This window comes from Phyllostomus discolor, chromosome 8, assembly GCF_004126475.2.
Source record: "Phyllostomus discolor isolate MPI-MPIP mPhyDis1 chromosome 8, mPhyDis1.pri.v3, whole genome shotgun sequence".
In the NCBI taxonomy this organism is placed as follows: domain Eukaryota; kingdom Metazoa; phylum Chordata; class Mammalia; order Chiroptera; family Phyllostomidae; genus Phyllostomus; species Phyllostomus discolor.
This window is the reverse complement of record NC_040910.2, coordinates 27,994,830-28,019,374: the sequence shown is the minus strand read 5'-3', so window position 1 is coordinate 28,019,374 and position 24,545 is coordinate 27,994,830. Positions and strand designations below refer to the sequence as shown.

The 24,545-nt window shown below is 33.6% G+C and overlaps 1 protein-coding gene across 4 annotated transcripts in view; it reads left to right on the top strand.

Annotated features, from left to right (window-relative positions):
• SPOCK3 (SPARC (osteonectin), cwcv and kazal like domains proteoglycan 3) overlaps positions 1 to 15,187 on the top strand; it is a 292,764-nt gene extending 277,577 nt beyond the window's left edge. For all 4 annotated transcript variants that reach the window (XM_028521177.2, XM_028521179.2, XM_028521176.2 and 1 more), the window contains 4 exons: positions 409 to 630; positions 9,456 to 9,518; positions 11,752 to 11,889; positions 14,241 to 15,187. In XM_028521177.2, the coding sequence (XP_028376978.1) occupies positions 409 to 630; positions 9,456 to 9,518; positions 11,752 to 11,889; positions 14,241 to 14,410 (593 nt within the window). In that variant the 3' untranslated portion in view covers positions 14,411 to 15,187. The remainder of the gene's footprint in view (positions 1 to 408; positions 631 to 9,455; positions 9,519 to 11,751; positions 11,890 to 14,240) is intronic.
• The last annotated feature ends 9,358 nt before the right edge of the window (positions 15,188 to 24,545 follow it).

Below are 24,545 nucleotides of genomic sequence, written 5' to 3'. Positions count from 1 at the left end.
CTGTTTTGATTCTATCAACAAAGAAAAATGTAAACAATCAAAATAAATCACTGAATTTCTTTCTCTATGCTTTTATGAAAGTGTCATAAATACCTTTTACCTTATGGTGATGCACAGATAAGAAGTAGTAAATATGTTTTGAAAATATTAATACATTCTAGAAAGGTGGTAAAATTGTGAATCTGTCAAGTCTGCAATTCTCCTGGAGTGAATCCCCATCTAATTTTTAATCCCAGTATCCTCAAAGTGCTAAATAGGTTTCAAAAATTAAATCCTAAATAACAATACCTGTATTTGCCATTATTCTTGCATTGTGCCCTGAGCAAACTACTATTATATTTCTTTATTTTGATCCCTGCTGATGGCAACTTTCAGATATAACTAATCATTTTCTATCTTTGCTTTTAGGATTTGATACTAGTATTTTGCCAATTTGCAAGGATTCACTTGGATGGATGTTTAACAGACTTGACACCAACTATGATCTGCTACTGGACCAGTCGGAGCTCGGGAGCATTTACCTTGATAAGAATGAACAGTGTACGAAGGCATTCTTCAATTCTTGTGACACATACAAGGACAGTTTGATATCTAACAATGAATGGTGCTACTGCTTCCAGAGACAGCAAGGTAAAGGATGAGCCACCTGCTAACGCAGATGGTTGACCTGCATGTCAAATTTTATCTATTCCTTCATGGTAAAAAAAATTGCACATATATACCATTCATTTCAGTAGATGCTTTTCTAATTAGAGTATTTGATAAAAGAACAAATAAGCATTTTGAACAATATAATTCTGCTAGGCATGCAAAACATGCTAAATAAGATGAAAAAGAGTAATTAATATTTTAAATTAATGTACTTCATTATAGTTTCCATTATCAACCACCAAGAAGCACAAAAAGATATGAGAGCATCGATATTTAAAGTAATCATTAAAATTAATTTGCTATCTGTGTTGCCCATGGTGTAAAATAAATGTTTTTTATTGCTATACAACAGAGTTTTAATGTTCTATTTTGTGATCTTATTAAATGAGCTGAATGAACCACAGCACTCACCATAAAGTTGTGGTGAGTGCTTCTAAATAACTTAGCTTTGTAAAACTTCACCAAACAAGAATGTGTCTTGATCTCTCTGGAAGAAGTGAAATAACCCGAACAGTTGGGATGGTGCTAGTTCTTCATTCATTTTTCTTTCTCATAAAATAATAACATAATGCAAGCCCTGGCTGGCATAGCTCAGTGGATTGAGCGCGGGCTGGGAACCAAAGTGTCCCAGGTTCGATTCCCAGCCAGGGTACATTCCTGGGTTGCAGGCCATAACCCCCAGCAACCGCACATTGATGTCTCTCTCTCTCTCTCTCTCTCTCTCTCCCCCCCCTTCCTTCCCTCCCTAAAAATAAATAAATAAAATCTTTAAAAAAAATAATAACATAATGCAAAATGGGAGTAATGCTTATGTACTCAGTCACATGACAATTATAATTAAGTATGTAAGGGAAATAGATCCAAAAAATCACATTATGATAAAGTTTGGGAGAAAGTAGGGAAATTCTGAAATGTGTAATTTGGTGCTAATTTTACAAAAAAAAATAAAACAACTGGGAATTAGTCTCATGTGACACACCTGCTACTGTCACTGCATTTAAAAGTGTTTGATAGCTAATAGAATGAACAAGCAAGTTTAAGCTATTTTTTGTGCTCTCTTTTTTCTTTTTTAAATATATTTTATTGATTATGCTATTACAGCTGTCCCATTTTCCCCCTTCACTCCCCTCCACCGTGCCCACCCCCTCCCACCCACATTCCCCCCCTTTAGTTCATGTCCATGTGTCATAAGTTCTTTAGCTTCTACATTTCCCATACTATTCGTGCCCTGCCTCTGTCTATTTTCTACCTATTGTCTATGCTACTTATTCTCTATATCTTTTCCCCCTCTCTCCTCCTCCCACTCCCCTGTTGCTAACCCTCCATGTGATCTCCATTTCTGTGGTTCTGTTCCTGTTCTAGTTGTTTGCTTAGTTTGCTTTTGTTTTCAGTATGGTTGTTACTAACTGTGAGTTTGATGTCTTTTTTTACTGTTCATATTTTTTATCTTCTTCTTAGATAAGTCCCTTTAACATTTCATATAATAAGGGCTTGGTGATGATGAACTCCTTTAACTTGGCCTTATCCGAGAAGCACTTTATCTCCCCTCCCATTCTAAATGAAAGCTTTGCTGGATAGAGCAATCTTAGATGTAGGTCCTTGCCTTTCATGACTTGGAATACTTCTTTCCAGCCCCTTCTTTCCTGCAAGATCTCTTTTGAGAAATCAGCTGACATTCTGATGGGAACTCCTTTGTAGGTAACTGTACCCTTATCTCTTGCTGCTTCTAGGATTCTCTCCTTCATTTTCACCTTGGGTAATGTAATTATGATGTGCCTTGGCGTGTTCCTCCTTGGGTCCAACCTCTTTGGGACTCTCTGAGCTTTCTGGACTTCCTGAAAATCTATTCCCCTTGCCAGATTGGGGAAGTTCTCTTTTGTTATTTGTTCAAATAACTTTTCCACTTGTTGTTTTTCCTCTTCCCCTTCTGGTATTTTTACCCCTATAATTCAGATGTTGGAATGTTTAAAGATGTCCTGGAGTTTCCCTAAGCCTCTCGTCATTTTTTTGAATTCTTGTTTCTTCTTTTCTGTTTGGTTGTTCCTTTCTTCCTTCTGGTCCCTTCTATTGATTTGAAACCCAGTTTTCTTTCCATCACTATTGGTTCCCTGGGCATTTTCCTTCATTTCTCTTATTGTAGCCTGCGTTATCTAATTTATGGCCAAAGTCCACCAATTCTGTGAGCATCCTGATCACCAGTGCTTTGAACTGTGCATCTGATAGATTGGCTATCTCTTAGTCACTTAAAAAAAACTGGCTCTGGGGCTTTTATCTCTGTTTGAGCCATCTTTTTAATTTAATTTTTTTCCTTTGGTCTGGTTGTGCCTGTTACCCATGAGGGGTGGAGCCTTAGGTGTTCACCAGGGCGGGGCACCTCAGTCGCTGGGTTGTGATGTTGTATGTGGGGGTGGGGTCCAAGAGGGAACATTGGCTCCTGCTCCACCCTCTCTAGGACTTCAGTCCCCTTTGCCGCTTCCTACAAGCAAATTGGGCCCTTCTGGTGCTGGCTCCCAGGTGGGTGGGCTTGTGCACTTTCTCAGACTCTTGCATTTCCCCAAGGAGCCTCCTGAGAGGCTGAGAGAATCTCCTGGCTTCAACCCCCACAGGTGTTTTCAGTTGGTGCCTTCAGGCCTTGTTTCCTGGTGCTGGGTCCCTGCCTTGCTCGGTCTGTGCCGCTGCCTGTTTTCGCTTAGTTTGCACGCAAATGTGTGGCTGCGGACAGCCAGCTGCCTTGTGCGCCTCACTGGGTCTGCTCATTGCCTCCTGCGCCCAGGGTCTGCCACCGGTCCGTCAGCTGCCCCTGCGCTTCTGGGGTCCGCAACTGCCGTTTGCGCCCTGCGTGCCCACCTCTGCCAGCCACTGATTTTTCCTGCCAGGAGCCCTCGACCCCTCGACCCCTCTCTGTAGGCCTCCGACTCTGCCCTTCCTTACCGGTCTGGATGTAGGGTTGTCAGACTTCCGTTTGGTTCATTTCTCTCTGTTCTGGTTGTTTTTTGTTTGTAAATTTTTGTCCTTAGTTTTGGTTGCGCGAGGAGGAACAGTGAGACTACCTATGCCTCCATCTTGGCTGGAAGTCGCAAGTTTAAGCTATATTAATAACTCATTTTTCATGTGGGAAACTAACACATTATGTAGGACATGTTACTTTCTCAACTTTTCTCAATTATTACTAATAAATTAGTAATAATTTTGTAAGTAGAGATGAAACGATTATCAATAAATGGAATAACGGAGTCAACACCAGGTTTTGTAGAGTAGCTACATTAATAATAAACCAATTTAAACAAAGTCAAAAACTTAAATTTGCTTACACACACACACACACACACATACTCAAACTAACACATTGTCGACTATTATTACATAGTGCTTCTCGGTGATTGAATATTCTAAGCACTACATCCTAGTTTTAATGACTGTTATTCATTGAAATGATTTAAACAAGAAAAAAGCAAATCCTGGTAAACTACTGTAACAAGATATGTGGTCTTTTGTTATGATAAAAAAATGCTATTTTAAAGCCCTGGCTGGTGTTAGCTCAGTGGATTGATCACGGGCCTGTGAATCAAATGTCACTGGTTAGATTCCCAGTCAGGGTACATGCCTGGGTTGCAGGCCGGGTCCTCAGTGGCCGGTATGTGAGAGGCAACCACACACTGATGTTTTTCTCTCTCCCCTTTCCTTCCCCTCTCTCTAAAAATAAATAAATAGAATATTTAAAAAAGAAAGAAAGAAACCACATTAAAATGTTATTTTAGTTTTTTCTTGAATGTTATGACAGCGTGGTTAAGTATTTATAAATGAACACAAAAATATTCAGAATACCTCTGAATATTTTGTTATAAATAAATAAATGCCTACATTTTAAAAATTTTCTGAATTTTACAGTAATATTTGCAGAGCTGATTAAACATCCCCCAATTTTTTTGCTTTGCATACTTTTCATTCATTAAGCACTTTTCCCCAAAGTGTTAAATTCTTCATAGTTGCATGAAGTCATTCTCTGAGATCATTCAATATATAGTAGAAAAAATTAATTAAAGAATACCCAAAAGGGCAAAAGGAATTATAAAACTTCCTGAAAGTTTAGGAGAGTCTGTCTGATTATGCTCACTTCTGTGTGCTAGAACACGTTACAAAAGCTCTGTCAGTGTAGCTGACACTGTATTAGTCCAGTAAGTGATTTCATAATAAAGAATAACCATTAATTTAAAAACTTTATTCAAATGTTTTACCTTATAAAAAAATGTTTCCCTGTTTATCTAATAAACAAGAAATTATTAAGTTTAATATAATAAATTTAATGTAAAAAGTTAAGCTTTAACTCCATGGTAAACTTAAGAATGTTTATTGAATAACAAGAAATTATATATGTGTGTATATATGTGTACACATATATATATAAAGAAATAAATATATATGAAGAAGGAGAGAGAAGTGTATAATGGGGTGTTATTAATCCAGGTTTACTTATAACTGTAATCAAGATTATAGTTATAAAGTGTTAGAAATATCTGGAAAATTAATGGTGTTTTTAAAAAATACCTTTCAAAAATAGTAAGGTTAATTTCAATGTTAATAAATGAGATTTAGAATTTAAATGTTCAAGGAAGTGAAACACTTATAGATTTCCAATGGAAAAAATATATACATACAAGGAAGAATCCTTCCAAAAAAACCCCTGGAATTTATTTATAGAAAATTGTGTATTTATTCTTACATATTTAAACTTCAGTCACTTTCAAAGTACTCTCCATTTGATGCAATGCACCTATCAAGATGTTTTTTTCCGCTGCTCAAAATAGTTTTTGAACTCACGAATTTTGGTGACTTTTAGTGCTTCTGACATTTTTTGTTTCACCTCTTCCATTTCAGCAAAACATTCCCCTTTGAGGACTTTTTTTCATGGGTGTGGGGAGTTGCTTGGGAAAACATTGGTGAATAGGGATGGTAGGGCAGGGGGTCATGCCATTTTGGGTCAAAAACTGCTGAACACTCAGCATGGTGTGGGCAGGTGTGCTCGTAAATCACTCATCATGAAATGGACAAATGCACTGAGTCTTCAGAAACAAATTTCACTGAAGCAGGATTCAGCCTCTCACAACAATGCCAGCTGGTACAAAGCTACAGATGGGTTCCTAGAACACTCACCTAGCAGGGGAAGCCTGTACTACAAGGCACCTGCCCTCCAGAAGATAATTCCAGTTATTTTGGGGTCCCCCCTTGTGTTAATTGAAATACACATTTGTTTCTGTGACTAATTTTCTGAAATCATGATAATCAAGCACTATAAAATGGCTGTGATTGTGGTTTATAAAATTCTTTTTCTAAGTAATTATGAAAGAAAAATTAGGAGGAATCTTAATTGGGGATTTCTGTTACCTTAGGAGTTAATAATTTACTTTCATAAAATTATATTCTAAACCTGTACTCTAAAAAAGTAAATAAATAATTAGTTGTTATTTCATTTCAAGTCCTATTGTGTAAGATCCAGGAAAAAGAAAACTAATTTTTATTCAGGTCCATCTCATCTTTCATATATGTAAAATAATTTATTACTCAAATAGCCCTGTGAAAATATTGTTATTCCTATTTTATGGCCGAGGAGTGAAGTTTATTGATCTTTAATAACTTCAGATTATGAAATGAGTACAAGAACTGGTATTTGAAACTAGAATCTTTGACTTCTTTCTCAGTAGTTTTAATTCTATAACTGAGTTTGCACGATAATTATTATGAAAGGCCATAGAGACGTCACTGTACAACTTCTTGGCAAATTCTATTCAGTAAGTCTGTTTCAATCAACAATATGTCCAACATTTTTTCTTTTGAACCACAATGAAAATAGATATCATTTTTAGAGATTATTTATATAATTAATATATGGGAAGAGATATCAAAGTGGGGTTCATATATATTACAAAAGGTGTTTTTCCTATTAAATGAAAGACATTAAAGAGTGAGAATTTCATCCTCTGGTATTATGAATATTTAAAATTTCCACTGATGAAATAAATACAATACAGTTACTCAAGTTTATCCATTCTGTGCGAGGCTGTGTGAATGATAAAATGTGGAATTACAAAAGAGAATGAAGACAGTGGCTTTCTGAGAGGCAAGGCAGAGAGCAGCCTTGGTCTTCAACTCCAGGCACCCTTCATACTGCAGTGGGAGTTCATGGCATCCCCTAGAGCTGTGCAAGACACAGCGGGGAAGCCATACACACACTGCTTACTTAGAGAGTCACTCACACACCTCCGTAATGTCTACTATATTTTCATTGACAGCTGATTAAAATATGCTCCTCAGAAGTAACTAGTTGTGAGTATAAAAATACATTTGTATACTAGAACTGTTGTAAACATACAGGTATTTCCTTATTTATTTTTCCCAGTGACGTTTATTTGGTTCAAATTTGTGCAGGGAGATAAAACTGCACTGTTATTATTCTATTGAAAATTCTAATACAGATCAAATGCGAATGGTGTCAATTTAGAGGTGTGAGTTTCTAAATAAAGAGCACAAAATAATGAACGATGTTATTTTTTAAAACAACATTTTGAAATTTAACTAGTAAAAAAATTTCATTCTTCTTTTCTTGTTTTTCTTAACTAATGTTTGGAAAAATTACTCATAAATGTATCAATAAATTATTAAATACATTATAAATAAAATTATTAAAAACCTATATTTTAATGCATAATCCTTATAAAGTTTTAAGCATATAAAATCAGAATTTCCCATAAAGTTAAAATACTATTAGGTAGTAAACTGTGTTAAGAAAAATAAATCTTGTGATATAAATTTCTGAGTATACTCTATGCAGACTACTCATAGTCTAATCATGTTTAAACCTTCCTGCAACTAGTTGGGTTACTATCCTTTATCTAGATCAGTTCCTCGCCAGTGAGTTTAAATGGTAGATGTAATCTCAATTAAGCTCTCCAAGTATACTTAAGGGCTAGACAGAACTTCCTCTTAAATAACAAAAAGAATTCAAAATCAAATATTTTATGTAGTTGAACAGCTTAATCTGTCATGATTTCTCTTGAAATCTTAAAATGTTTTTATATACAGAGGTTGTAGGACTAGTAATCAGGTTTATTCAATTAATTTATGAGCTAAGTCAGAATCAAATGCACCTGCATTTTTAGGCAATTCAGTAGTGAACATATAAGAAATATTAGGTTTTTATAACTGGCTGTTAGCAATGAGAAGAATTGTTTTCAATATAATATTGAAACTTCAGCTAAAATCATTCTTCTTGGTTCTAAATGTTGTATTTGGAGGGCAGTGGATTTTAAGTTATCTAATCTGTAGCCCATGCTATACAAGTTGATTCCTATTTTTTTTAATGTTTAATATGAGAGCCCCACAAGATTGTTAGAAAAGCAAAGCGGTCAACTGGACACACTTCAAAACGAAATAGAACAACCAGTAATTACTTAGTCTTTTCAAACAAATTACTTTTTCTTCATGGTTTAAATTCTCCAAAACATTTTTTGTTTTGCATATTAAACTATAAAATATATATTAAACACTTTGTCTCATTTGTTCATTCCATTTTACTTGCATGCAAATGTAATAACTGAATGTCATGAGATTAGTATACTAAAGAATTTTGAAATCATTTGCATTAATTATACCTTGCCTTGTTCCTAAACAGTTATAGTGTAGGGAAAATAGGTACTAGCTTATTGTTTTGCTGTTTCAAACCTTTATGATTATACTGCACTGTTTTTAGATAAGGATGTATATTTTATGTAAGAATATATGTCATTATGCATAATAATAATAATAATAGAAATCAAATTGTATTGTGTCTATTTAGAATTTCATAATTTTAAAAGAATCATCTCCTTTAAGTGGTTGAGTTTGAAAAATAGGCAAATTCTTATTTCCAAGTTGGTTTAATGTTTTAACTTTTTTGTGTGTGTGACTTATGTAAAACTGTTTATTATGTCCAGTTTCTAAACTGCATATACAGGGGTTGGTATAGTAGGTTTATGGTTGTTCATATGGAAAGAGGCATGCAGGTTATAATTATTATAATAGTTTAACTAAAAAGAATGTCACAATGCAGAGTGCTCTTAGGTCCAATCCTGTAAGTGTTCAAATTGCCACCCTTCATTGTTGACATGTTCTTGCAGTTTGCTTACTATCTGCAAGCACGCTTTGGCATGGAATTGTTGCCTCCTTTTGCCCATCCCTGTGTACTTCAAGCATCTTGGTGAAATAAAAGACCAAAGCCTGACAACATTTTTCAGTATCAAATTTTATTTTATATATAACTATATATTATAATATATAAAATATATAAAACTATATATTATATATAAATGTTATATACAACTTGAAAGAAGGATTAACTTTTTCATACATCGCCTTTTTAATGCAAAGCTGTGTGTCTACATCATAGATACTGTTTTAAGTGAGGGAGAAACATAAGAATTATTTGTCTGGGCAACTGTCCATCAGTTGGGTTCACATTGCTGAGTTGATGGACCTTTTAAAAGCAAATGATAATAATCATTTTTAATCATATATGTATTTCATACCATTTTCTTTATTCATTCAATTTGGTTATTCTGAGGGAAATCAAGATAATCTAATATTAATCTTTCTATCATTTTATATAATAGACACACATGTATTTATATGTATGTATCTCCAAAAGTAAAATAACTATATGTAATATGTGTTTTCCAAAACCATGTATGGACTAAATAAAGTTTGATATCATAGAAATTACACTTTATTGTTTAATTATAACCCTTGAAGTAACATTCTTAATGTCACTGCAGACCCACCTTGCCAGACGGAGCTCAGCAACATTCAGAAGCGGCAAGGGATAAAGAAGCTCCTAGGTGAGTAATAGATCATTCTTCTGAAGTCTTTATTGCTTACATAAATAGCCCCAGGGAAACAGCAGCATAAAATCAATATTAATCCAACAAAGATAGACTACACTAAATTTCAGTAACAAAATTTATGAAGTTTTTCAAAGCCATTAAACTTACTTTTACTATCTTACATATTGAAAAGTATTATGTCTGTTTTATTACCCTAATATAACGTTCATTTCAAGAGTTATTAAGTAAAAAAAGAAAGAGATCAGCAGATGTTTCAATTCTAATTCTATGGTTCACAACTCAAGAATTTATATATATATATATATATATATATATATATATAGAGAGAGAGAGAGAGAGAGAGAGAGAGAGAGAGAGAGAGAGAGAGATGCATGCCTGGAATACCTCAAGAAAATTTGAACACACTTTTTAGTGTGTTAACTAAATGGAATAGCTCACTAAATGTTCACTTTTATTAACTTTTAGTAAATTAATATATGCATTAAATTGTTAGATAAATAGATAATAGATAATTCCAAATTTTACCTACCCAAAGCTATCATAATATTAAACTCTTCTGTATAAATATTTTGTTTATTCTTATAAATATACTGTTTTAAATAAACTCTTTGGAATAATTTTATATTTAAAAAATTTATAAAGACAACATATAGTTTTCATATATCCTTCAACCAGCTTCATCTAAAGTTACCATCTTACCATGTATGAAATAATGTCAAATTTAAGAAATTAACATTGCTACAATCATATTCATTAAGCCTTAGACTTTATTTGGATATTAGGAGTTTCTCCACTGATACCCTTTTTCTACTTTAGGAGCCAGTTCAGAACACCACACATGCATTTCTTAAATGCATACTAATGTCCTTGTGTATTTAGTGGCTCAAAACTTTATAATGTTCTTTAGTCTGATTAATCTATGTTATATTATGTTGTGCTATTTTTGTAATTACAATATCGTATGTTTAGAAGAGAAAAATTTTTATATTACTTGAGAATTCTTGGTTCAAAATTAAATTATAGGTGAGAAAAGCTACATGTCATATTTCTCCTAACTCTTATTAAATGCACACATATTACAGCTCACAAAGGAAAATAACACATTCATACATTGATGTGTTTGTTTCCACTTATCAAAGTTTAGTCATGTACAATGGGAAAAGCCAGTGAAATTCAACTAAAATTTATTTTAGACATGATCAAAGTTTGCTAGTGACAAAAGTTTATTGAAATTCAGGCTTTGGTTATTTAAAATTATTACAAAAATAAAAACCATTTAGTTCCTAATTGGGAGGAGTCACCTTTATTCTTCTTACATAATAAAAATACAAGTAAAAATCATTATTGTAGAATACTGAGTCTTAAATATTTTTTCTAAGTTAGATAGGATCATGGTACTTGTCTGAAAATGTATCAATTGTTATGTAAGTGTAGGGTGCAATTTGTTTCAATTTGCAAGTACAGTTTTGGTTGAACCTGAATTTCTAGCATAACTTTTAAATAGTGTTCTCTTCCATTTCCAAAGTATACTTGCCTAAAGTTTAAATTAAATGGTCATACTAATTATACCTCCTAACTTTTTTATGACTACTATGCCAAATAATGGCATTTTTCATCAGATAGAATAAGAATATTGAAAATTTTCTTTATTTTTGCTGGCCTTTCATCTATAGAAGTACTTGTCAAGTTTTCATGATATTCTTTCTACCTCACTGAAAGACAACCCCCACACACCTGCAGTGAAAGAAGCATATCAGAAATCCTCCAGCTTAAGAGAGGGTTTCATATTAAGTCAAGTCTTAAATTGGAAGAGGGAGGGAAGGAGAGGGATTCCAGGTGAGAAAAAGAAGTATACAAGATAAAGCAGTATCGGACTTATGGAAAACAACTTGATGTGGAAAGAGCTTAAATATGTGACTGAAAAGAGAATGTTGGCAGTGATGAGATGGTGAAGGGTCTGGTGTGCTATGCTAAGGGGACTGGATGACTTAATATGAATGCCATTAATCAGATTTTCATTCTGTATCATACCTCTCAAAACAGTACCCTTTGCAGAGTAAATTTGCTTAACAAAAGAAATGTGAGCAATTCATTGTGATAATGGCCAGCTTCATAGCCTGGAGTGGAAACTCTGTTTCCACCTGTTTGTCTTGCATGTATCAATGCATAATTGATTACTATCAAAAAGGAACACAACTTATCCATAATGTGCGTGCATGTTTCATAGGACAGTACATACCCCTATGTGATGAAGATGGTTACTACAAGCCAACGCAATGCCATGGCAGTCTTGGGCAGTGCTGGTGTGTTGACAGATACGGGAATGAAGTCATGGGATCCAGAACAAATGGTGTGGCAGGTTGTGGTAAGCAAACGGGTTCTTCCTTAGTAATATCTCAAGCACAGGATAACTACTTAAGAATCTCATTTATTTGTTCAGGTGCTTAATGAGGATGCACTCTATGCAAAATGATAGAATATTTTGAAGAAGTAACAAAATGATTCCTAGCATATTAAAAATTTGTATAATTCAGAAATGGAATTGAATCATTTAGACATTTTAAGGGATAATTATTACAAGGTAGGGGCCTTTTACTACTTCAAATGCAGAAAAGATGTTAGATATCTGCTGTTTTTTCTACGTCAAACCTTTGTCATCCATTTTATCCAAGTCAGCTAACCCCAGTGCGTGACCCCTTTTTTTGTATGCCTTTGGAGAAGTTGACTTTGTGAGTACGTCGTCTCACCAGGGAGAGAAAAACAGCCTTTTTAAAGTAAAGGTCCATAAACTGCAGTAATTTGAACTTGTTTCTTTGTGCTTGGATTACAAAAGTATAGTTTAATTGTTTGAAGGGTCATTATAATTAGTATTTGAAATCTTTTTATGTATTAAGGTAAAGTATTACAATTACATTGAGCATAACATACATGAATGTTAAGGTTTTAAATGTGGCATCTTTTGTGTTTCATAAAATATTTTTTCCAGAATACAACTTTCAAATCAGTATTTTTGTTTGTGCTATGGAGAAATTACTATAAAATCTATTATGCTACACACAAAAAAAAACACATGCACACTCATAAACACACTAAGAATTAATGGATTGTGTTTCAAATACTACATATGACCAAAAATGAAAAACTGATTTGGTCTGCCCTATACTTTAGAAAATGTTGAGTTTTCTGTTTTGTTTTATTTTTTTGTAAAATTTAAACTGATATATTGTTTGCTAGACTTGTGATTGTTTAGAAGTACACAAATGGTAAATGCTGTAAACATAATCTCATTTAATGCTAACATGCCTGTTCAGCATTCATTTATTCCGTAAGATTTTTAATAGCTTGGTTTTCATTTTCTGGCCACCCATGTTAGAATAAGTAGGATAAAGTAATACTCAGTAGTTACCTACCATAATTTTAACACTTATATAATACATGTCTTTACAATATGTAGATTAAACTAGTTGCATTATTAATTACTTCAGTTATCATTGATGCCAGTGATAATTTTATGTTGTAAATAAAATGATACAGAAATGAATTATATAGAGATGATAAGTAAACAGAAAAATTGTTGGGAACATGACTTCTGAGATTTCTTAGCTTGGTGAAGTTACCCAGAAAATATATGAAGTAGGAGAATGAAAAAACATTTTATTCACATAAGATATGAATTTCAATGCGTTGTATTGTAAAATCAATCAAATTAAAAATACTGGACTACATTAATAGGGTATATTATAATTAGCTACCAGAGAATTATAAGACTAAAGTATTAGAAAGGATAGAAAATAAACACACATTAACATAGGAGAAATTTAACAATAAGTACATACAAAATAGTATGTGTATTATTACCTCCAATATAGTAATACATATTTCTAAATATTTTTTTAAAATACTAACTAGCTTTGTTAGTTTTCTGTTGCTACTATTTAATATTATAATAAATTCCCACAGCCTTAGTGGCTTGAACTACACAAATTTATTATTTTGTGGTTTTATATGTCAGAGGTCTAGCATGGGTCTCCTGGTGAGGAGACATCAAGGTGTTTTTAAGGCTGCATTTCTTCTGGCAGTTTTAAAGAAGGATCTGATTCCTACCTCTAAAGGCTGATGAAATTCCTTAGCCTGGGGACCCTTCCTTCCAATTTCAAAGCTAGCAACATGGCATCTCTCTGAGCATTATTCTGTAGTCAAATCTCCCTTTAACTTTATCTGGGAAAGGGTCTTTGATTTAAAGACACAAGTGATGATCCGGGCCCAACAGAATAATCTGGGATAATCTACTTATTTTAACATCCTCAGTTTAATCACTTCTGCAAAGTTCCTTTACCATATAAAGTCACATATTTGTACATGCAGTGATTAGGAATTGGAGATCTTTGTGGGGCAATTATTTTATTTAGCACAGCAGTAAAAGAAATGTTTAATTCTGTGTCGCATTCAAAGTTTGACATGGACTCTAAAAAACTGGGCTGAGGTCAATATTCCTGAACTGGAAATCTTACATATCAGGCCTCAGGAATAACTCTGTTTCTCAGCACATGCATTTTAACAAATAATAGAGAATGGATTCTTCATCACCTTTGTTAAGTAAGCTAAAGAGCAAATTAAAACTTTATTAATTACTTCCATTTTTATCAGAATTTATATTTTTTCAGAAATTATTTCACTACTCAGTCAAATAACATTAATATTTACATTTTTCCTAAGCTATTGATTTTGAGATCTCTGGAGATTTTGCAAGTGGGGATTTCCATGAATGGACTGATGATGAAGATGATGAAGAGGATATTATGAATGATGAAGATGAAATTGAAGATGATGATGAAGATGAAGGGGATGATGATGACGATGGTGATGATCATGATGGCTACATTTGACGAGAGCTGTGATCAATGCATTTAATATTTCTATTATTTACAAAGTGATAGTCTATTGACAATGACCTTTTTGCTCCCAAACAAAATGATTCTAAAACTCACGTATATTTTGTATAATTATTTCAGATATTGCAGCTAAAGTCATAGAACTTCATGTTTAAATGCATTACTTAATTTAAGTTTTTATATGCCTTAGAGAAAAAGAAAACACATGTGAAGTCTAGCCAGATGGAAGAAAATTATGAAGAGCTACTGATACAAATTTTTATAAGAACAAACTATGTAAATCTCCCCCAAACAAAACAACAACCAGAGTTTGAGGTCGTATGTGTTGTGTTTCTGAGAGATGTTTTAAGTTAAATTTATAATAACTTATTGGTGACCTCGGTCTCCAGAACTTTATAAAAATATGCATGTCCTTAATTGCAATTCCAAAGTAGCATTTTTCCCAAGCCTAGAGATGAGTGAGGGGATACCACACAGGGTAAGAAAAATGAGTCCTATGTCGTGTTTACATTAATAATGGTGTTTTTAATTATGTAGTTATTCTGCATATGACAGGATATTTTTAGAAATGGCAAGTATGGAAAACCATGGATTCTGAAAATTAAAAACTTAGTTGTTCATTCTAATTTTTTTTTAATTTGGATAGCAGCCTCATGTTGATTTTTTTATATTCTTAAATGGCATGATTTATTTACCTTTCTAGATTTCTTTATCTTTCTGACCAGCAACTTAGGGTGCAGAATTTAAGATAGGAAGATGAAGGGAAATATTTAATTTAAATAATATTTTCACATATAGTTTGTCATATGACCAATGTCAAATTTAAAAATCTAAGTTCTTATTTTATTTCCTATTTTTAGAAGAAAATTTGCATTTAATCTAAGAATTATACCATTTTTGTTATTAGTGTTGAAACTTAGAGAACGTATTGTATGGTGCCTTGCAAAATAGAAATAGAAAGGTTTTAGCATGCACACCAATATAGGATATTAGACAATATATAAGCACACCTAATTAACAAATTAATACCAATAAAGGTACTGCTGCTGGAATGAAGAAAATGGAATGTGTTTCTTTCTTCTTTCTATTGTTACATAATTGCCATGTGGACTTGTTTATAATTATTGTGTAGACTAGCATTTAAGATTTAACTGTAACAAAAAAATACTTTAATTGCTATATTTAAGTTAGCATGTTAATTAATTGTGTAGACTTTTTGGCATACCATCACCTTTAAGTATATCAGACCTATGGTTTTGTGCCCATATAAAAATGAAAAAATGTTGACTATTTCACATTGCTATTATAATTTAAATAGTGGATCAACTGGTTTCCCAATATACAATTCATTGAAAGTAAAATTGGTGGATTATTTCCATTTGATTAATACACACTACAAAAAGAAACTTTAATGTTGACTTTATGTAATATTTAAAGTAAAATGCATTTTCTTTTTTACTGTTTATGTATACTTTACAAAATAAAGAATCTTGTAACCAAATTAAACTGTTCCTTAATGATTTTCTGTGGTATAAATAGTGGCATAAAGCATTCTTTTTTAAATAGTTTTTTAAAGGATTTTATTTATTTATTTTTAGGGGAGAAGGGATGGAGAAAGAGAGGGAGGTAAACATCAATGTGTGGATGCCTCTCGTGTGCCCCTACTAGGGACCCGGCCCACAACCCAGGCATGTGCCCTGATTGGGAATCAAACCAGTGACCCTTTGGTTTGCAGGCTGGCACTCAATCCACTGAGCCACACCAGCCAGGGCAGTATGAAGTTTTCTTAATCTACTCGATTTTTAAAATAAATAAATTACAAACTATCCAGGAAATGATTTAAAGCTTTGAATTTCAAATTCAGAGCTTTTGGCATCTTGGATATTGTTTTCTACCCATGTTATTTTTCATAGTGTTGGAAGTAGATTATTTTCTTTGTTGAGGCTGGTAATTTAAAATCTACTTTTGTTGTATTATATTTAACATATTTAGCTAAATTTCTATAGTAACAGCATTTTTAAGAGTGATAGGATAACTTTATTTAATGAATGTATAGGAATCACAAACTATAGTGTAGGATGATTGGAAAAAGACAAATGATTGAATTCTTTATGGTTTGTTTGCAAATAAATTTAAAATAGCAAATATAGTGGGCTTGAAGATAATAAATTTTTTTAATGACTCAAGCTCTCAAGAAATCAGCTAACTCAACAGTAAGTATAAAATTGAATATATTTACATTATTAAACTTTATATGTATTTATATATACTTTTATATTTTATAAAGTTTACATATAAACTTTATATGTATTTATATGTATACTTTTATATCAACAGTATATGTGTGCAATTTATCTTTGTAAATATGTCTATAAAATTCTACCTGTGATATGTATTAGATCTCTTGATTATTTATTTTTATAGATTCTGACTAAGTACGATTGTTATTTATTCCCAAAATATCAATATTGAACACCTAATGTAACCTAGGCTATATTCTAAGCACTGTAGATTTATTGGAGAAGAAAATAGTTAAGCAGTTATTATTTTCATGTCGAACACAGGCAACAATTTATCTCTAGTCCATAACATAATGTAATTGCATTACCATTGGAAAAAAATCAAGCAAATCTCTTTTCTAGATTTAATTTGAATAAGCAATGTGTTTTGAACCCTTAAGGGTGGTACTTATAAAAACTCAGAATTTTACCTATTATCCCTCTCCCCCCTCCTCTCTGGTCACCAGCAGTCTGTTCTTTATTTCAATGTATCTGTATAGATTTTGCTTGCTTATTTGTTTTGTTGATCAGGTTCCGCTTATAGGTGAGATCATATGGTATTTGTCTTTCACTGTCTAGCATAATGCTCTCCAGAGCCAGCGGAAGCGTGATCCAGGAACATGTATACAGGACACAGGGACAAAGCCAAAGCGGGGTAGGATGAGGGTGGGAGGCAGGGATGGCTGGGGTGGGGTGAAGTGGAGGGAGGTGGGAAATGGAGACAACTGTACCTGAAAAACAATTTTAAAAAAGGAGAAAAAAACTCAGAATTTTAAAAGAGCATTTTTTTAATTGAAAACAACTAACATTTTGTTCACTTTTAAAGTAGAATTCTGATGCGTAGGCATGAAATCACATCACTCATTATATGTTAAGCCTTATTTCACTAAGGTTATAAGGAGTGCACATGCAAATTAAAAACTACATGGCAAATGGAATCTTGGAAAATTAAAATTTAATCTTGTAGAGGAAAAGAAGAGTAGAAACAAAAATAAAATAGCAAATGTTTCTAACGTCAAAAATCTAATGTGGAAACTTATGAATTTTTTTTATTGTGCATATCTAGCATGACAATTAGGCTATATAACGCTGTTGGGGAAACAAGCTTAAATTAAAAACAAACATGTATTTTAATATTGATTGAAAGAACACATGGCCTATGGCATACCTTGTATTTCTGCCAAACTTTTAATAAAGTCAGTCAAACCAAACTAGGAAAATCATTAGTTTCCTGTTAATTAATAAAATAGATACTGAGTACTTTATTCTCTCTATAAATATTTACATATTTTAATTTTATATGAAGCTAAACAAGAGGTAAAAACTACCTAACTCACAAAATAAACATTGATCCATATGGCCTGCTTATAATTTACTTAAAGTGGGTTTAGGGATTTCCATACATAATTATTTGCATTGAAACAAACATTTGATATGTTCTGTACAAAATGAATGAAACTGTGGCTGTATGCTGTAAGTCATTCAGGGCTCCATATTTAGTCTATTTTGTGAGATCCCTAAGAACTGGAGGGAAACACTGGAGAAAGCAAGTCAAACCAAACAGAACCGTCATCATAAATGATAATTAATAGCATGTGTGTGCATATACATGCACATACACAATTAGACCAATTTTTATATAAAGGAATATATGTATGTGTGTATGTATATATATACATACACACTCATAGACTCATATCATGCAGGGTGGTAAAAATCATGGCTACTACAGCCTGACCATGCGGTCTTGAATTCTGGCTCTGCCACTCACTAGCTGTGTGACTGAGCCAAGTTACTTAACATTTCTGTTGCTCAGTGTTCTCATTAGTGAAGTAGGTATGACATCAGTTCTCACCTTATACCTTGTGAGGGAAGATTACAAGCTTTAATATTTTATTAAGATTTTATTTATTTTTAGAGAAAGAGGAAGGGAAGGAGAGAGGGAGAGAAACATCAATGTGTTGTTGCCTCTCTTGCGCCCCCTGCTGGGGACCTGGTCCAGAACCCAGGCATGTGCCCTGACTGGGAATCGAACTGGAGACCCTATGGTTCGCAGACCCTCGCTCAATCAACTGAGCTACACCAGCCAGGGCACAAGTTTTAATATTTTTAAAAGCCCTCAAAACAATGTTTGATAATTCAAGAACACTAAATAATATTATTCAGAGGAGGAATAGTCAAAACAATGCACTTCCTAATATTTCTAATATTTTTAGATCCATCACATTTTTGTTTTAAACTGTGAATGCAGAAATTGTTACTTTTGTTTTCTCTATTAGGAAACCTCCAGCCCAGAGAAATTAGGTGACTTCTGAAGGACAATGGAACATCAATATGAAAACTGAATCACAAACTTGGGTAGCATGAACTCACATCAATGCTGTCCAGTTTTAACCTGCTTTTAATGTGTTATAAATGCTCTCTCTTAAAACATATTTTCTGTTTAAGAACAAACCTTTTCAAAACATAGAGTTTAAGGTCCTACCCTCCAAAGTGGTTAATTATAGAAATTTCTGAATATAGGTTTTTTCTGTCACTTTAAATTTGTCTTTTTAATTGAGATGTTAAATATTGCCCAATTTTTATAATTGTTTTTTTTAGTTCCCCCATTATAGGATTTATGCCTAATAGTTGAAAGAGAAACAATAATTAGATAGCATAGATTGTTTTAGGATTTAACAGAAGCTGTGGCAATGTGTTCATTTTGAATTTATTAGATGAAAAAAATCTGTGAACAGTATTACCTATACTTTAAAAATAATTTAGCTTTTGCCTGGGGAGGCAAAAGTAGTGATGGAACAATGAGAAGTATGGATGTGGGAATCTGACATTCTCAAATAGCCTCACAAACAGTATGAATCTGTGACATGAATCATTCTGTATTTGTCTAAAATTTGAACATTTTTATTTTCATATAGCTAGATATAGATATGTCAATATTAGTATGAAAATAGGCCATTATTGGTAAACTGTTTCTTCATTTTATTTGGCCAGATGCACTTTTTCCTGATATGCCACGTAAATATTTAACTTTTTTATCTCTTAGGATAATGTATTCCAGGTGCTTATTTCACTCCAAACAACAGGCATGTTTTCCCTGAACTAATTTGACCATCTGGAAACAGACAAATAAAAGATAGTAGAAAATGCCCTGTACTATAGGATATTTGTGAGGAAATGAACAAGTTAAAGAATAATATAGGCCTCACATTCTTTTTAAAAAATATTATGACAAAATAAATTTTACATATGTTGTATTTGGCCACACAACTAAATAATGTTGTCTCAAGGTTCAGTCAGTCTTGTGAATCAAGGGCTATTGGGACTAATGATTTACTGATTAAAATGTATATCTGGTATCAGCTTCATAATATAGGAGCAAGGAGTGCTTATATTAATGTCAGTTTAGTGTCTAAAATTTGTGATCATTAAAATAAATGTTTATTTCCCTGTTGGTATATATGTGTCCTCTCATCTAAATTTTTTTAATTGCATCTTTCTGGAAAGATTACTAGTTAAAATAAACCTGCATCCTGGCAATTTGCAGTGAGGAGGACAGAAGGAAGTTAATGAGGTTAAACATGCTCTGTGTCCATTACTACACACCCTGAGCATTTATGAATTTAGCGCTCAACATGGTAAGTATTCCTTGGTTACACAAGTGTTTTTAGTTTGCCCTCGTGCTTCTAGGAAAGTGAGAATAAACACCTCTTGACTTTAAGTAAGGAGCGGAGCCATTCACTTGCCATCCAATTCTGTAATTGCTTTGTAAGATATGTCTCATCTGTTTTAGGAATTGTCTTTTATGTTTTAACCCCATTTTATTAAGAATGCTGCAAACCATAGGGTGTCAAGGAAACTTGGGCAAATATTCCCAAATAAGGCTGAGTGGGTACAAAACTACTGTCAAGAGTTGCTAATTGTGTTTATAATTATCCCAAATAGAAAGTGGCTTCATGACCAGTATTATCTGGATAATAACTTACTCTCTAGTGTGATTATGAAACAGTTGTGCCAGAATCTTGCAAGATCAAAACACAATTGATACAGCAGCTCAGTTGTGCTTTTCCCCAGGTGGCTACAACTTGAGCCTCTTTAATTCCGGGAAAGACACTGTCGTGCCTTACCAGCACAAACAACCTCACTGTGCCCACACAGTGCCTCAGGCAGGCGGATTTTAGCTCCAAACTTCAATGGGGATCCATTCAAAGAGCTGTTCTTTTAAAACCTGGTCTAAGTTATACTGTAAGAGAAAGCTGTTCAGTGCTTATTAATATCATCGTCTCTTTTAATTCTTCATCTTGAAGGAAAAAAGACAATCAAGTTCAAAATGAAAATTAAATTTCTAGAAAAGATATTGTATGCTATTTTAGTAGCACCCTGTTAAAAATGTAGCATCTCTACTAACCACTCTCAAAGGTCATTCCTAGGGTATCATTTATACATGCATTATTTTGGATTTGGCTACTCCTAGATTTATAATGCACTTCTTTTGTGTCTCTGTTCCTTTGACTCCACTTTCTGACTTCTGGAAATGAAAATGATTTGTTAGAGGAGAGAAAACACAGATCAGCCCATTTTGCACTGGCCAGTGCCTGGACAACAATAGGTTAATATTCATCGATATAATTAAGATGCAGAAATTGTATTGGATTTTCATGATCCTAGTAGTCTGTGTACCCCAAAAGCATGTGTTTAAAAAATTCAAGTAAATGTGAAGCTTTAATTGGCTTTATCAAGTGCTTCGTGAATCGGGCAGCATCCCATTAAGCAACTAAGAGGGCTCTGCAGGGTTGCACTAAATGGAAAGTTTTTACAGGAAGACAGGTAGGCAAGGGAGCTCTAAACACAAGAAAAGAAAGGATTATTTTTAGACAGGGACATCTTTGGGAGGAAGGGAATGATGAGGGTTTTGTCACACAGAGTGCATCTCCTTTCTGTGGGTGATGGAGAGGGTTCATGCAGCAGATCACCTTCCTGGAGCTTGACCAGAAAATTCCATACTGGTCAAGTAAGATGGTATTTCTAGGAAAGGTTAAAACAGCAACTAGGTGAGGTTTTAAATCTAAGTGTGCTGTCATGGACTTAGCACAAGTGATGCCGTTTTGCACCTGTGGTTTTTCTCCTTAACACATACATCGTCAAACAAATGGTTGTTATAAATGGAACTCAATGCAGAATACATGCCATTAAACAGCAAGTCTTTCTGGGAAGAAAAACTGCAAGATATTGGGTGGATATTGACATTTCTTGAAGAGAAAGAAAAAGTAGCTGAGTCCCTCGAGGCCAGAGATAAGCAACAAAAGGAAGTATAGTTATGGCCTGATCAGAAACCATGTCCTCCAGAGTTGGCAGAAGCAGCTGTGCAGTATTGAACAGGTAACAAAATAAAGTCAAAGTCATGTGAATAAATTAACATGTCAGTGGGCCTACCTCCCCCCCAACTTTAACCAAAATACTGCCCTAGCTATGCCCTCAGGGGGAGAAAAATCACATTTTCCCAGCATGTTTCAGGTCAATCATGCATCTTTAGCCTGATGGTTATTCTGTGATACTAGACGCAATTCAGGGCAAATGAAATTGTGAAATGCATTCTTAAAATGGTCACCACCCATTTCTTATCAATACCACATAGCAATGATGAATTGTTCAGATTTGCTGGCCAGGTAAGAACTTGATTTGAGAAGCTTCAACAACTTTAACAAAGCCTTTGCCCTTCTATTCATCAGCAAATAGACAAATCGCCTAAAGCTTCTGTTTTATGGTAGTATACAATCTTAAGGCCCCCACACAGGTGTTGAGAGCTGGCAGCAAAATAATTGATTGTTTATGTTGTACTGTCTCATGCAACTGCTCAGTAATCTACTTCATTCTTTTTCTTCAAGTTCCAGCTCTCTCAGAAATGACTGAAGATTGACGTACTTCCCTTTCATTTACCTTTCTCTTTTTACTTCACTCTTTTTGCAAAGCATTAGAAAATGTGAGTCAGTTTCTAAAGCGTGCATGTGCGCATAGGCACAGATACACACACACCACACACACATTTCTTATAACCACAGATACTACAGGGGAAGAAAATACCCAAACATTTACTTTCATTTAGTCAGAGAACACTGAAACATTTTTGAGGTCCCATTTCTTCCTGTACAGCATGCATAGTGAGCAAACGTATAGAATATAATTATACTTGGGAAGTTGTTTATCAATTTTAACATGTTAAGAACTAATTATGCTGTGGGTTCTACCAAAGTTGTGCTGGTGCTGATGGAGCCCTTAATGATGTCTTCCTTGCATGAACAGATCATGAACAAATTGCTGCTGCCTTATAATCACATTAATTTCTAATGTAGGAGGAAGTTTCTTTTTTTGACAGAATGAGTTTACAGTCCAAGCTTTACCACCTGCTTAATCATAAAAGCATATGATGTGGCATAATTGAGTTCTAAGTTAACTCTATTATAAAATTAATAAGTTATTGGGTTTTAAAGTAAAATACCAAGTGATTAGTTTATATTCTTACACGAATGCCTATGAAGTAAAATGATAGGTAAATTGTCCTTTCTGTAGTTGTAGTATATGCAGAACAATTGGGTCTTCTTGAGTTCGGTTACTGAAGAACATTATCAAAGTTCCTTTTGGACATTTCATGTGCCAAGTTTCCAGTCACAGGGAAGATAAGTTTTCCCTTGGAATCCCTCATGCCTGTGTCCCCTCTGACTTTATTTCTCCTCATGCTGGTGCACGTGGTCCTAGACCACTGCCCCATTCAGACTACCCTTCTCACTGACGTGATTTAGTTTTTGGCTGTCTTTGTCTTCCAGGTTTGCTCATTCCTTTTATGCTACTCTCTCTTTCCACATTAGTGATAAACTCTACTAGCCAAGCCAGGCTATCCTCAGCTTTTAGCCAGTGACAGATTAGCCAGTCCTTTTAAAAAATGGAAAATATGTTTTAAACACTCTCTTTAATAGCCACCAAAAATAATACAAATGTTTTTACTTTGCTTTTAATCGGTTTTATCACTTAGGCTATAAAAAATCTATTAAACAGTTCTTTTTTTAATTTTAATTGTTGTTCAAGTATAGTTTTCTGTAGTTTTCTACCTTTTACTCCCATCCCAGCTCTCCCCTCCTCCCTCCCATTCCGCCCCCTTGCTTTTGTCCATGTGTCCTTTATACTTGTTCCTGCAAACTCTTCCCCTTTTCCCCTGAAATTCCCTTCCCTCTCCCCCCTGGTCACTGTCAGCCTGTTCTCTATTTCAGTGTCTTTGGTTATATTTTGCTTGTTTGTTTGTTTTGTTGATTAGGTTCCTGTTAAAGGTGAGATCATATGGTATTTGTCTTTCACCGCCTGGCTTATTTCGCTTAGCATAATGCTTTCCAGTTGCATCCACAGTGTTGCAAAGGGTAGGAGCTCCTTCTTTCTTTCTGCTGCATAGAATTCCACTGTGTAAATGTACCATAGTTATTTGATCCTAAACAGTTCTTTAAATTAATTAAAATAGCATTCCTGCAAAGATAATAATTCCTATTGATATACTTTTTTGACTGGTCTCTGATGCTACTTTTCCCAGGGATTTTATAAAGCACATTTTATATATATATATATATATATAAATATATATATATATATATAATACAGAGATATACATATATTATATATATAATACATAGATATACATATATATTATATATATGAGAAAACAACCCCTTAAAATATATTCCACAAGCATTTTTAGTGTATCAGGGTGGAAAGGAGAACTTATTGGGTAGTTATTACCTAATTTACCACAAATTTATAAGACTTCTAATATGGGAGCCACCTTCCAGCTTTCTAGAATCTCTCAATTG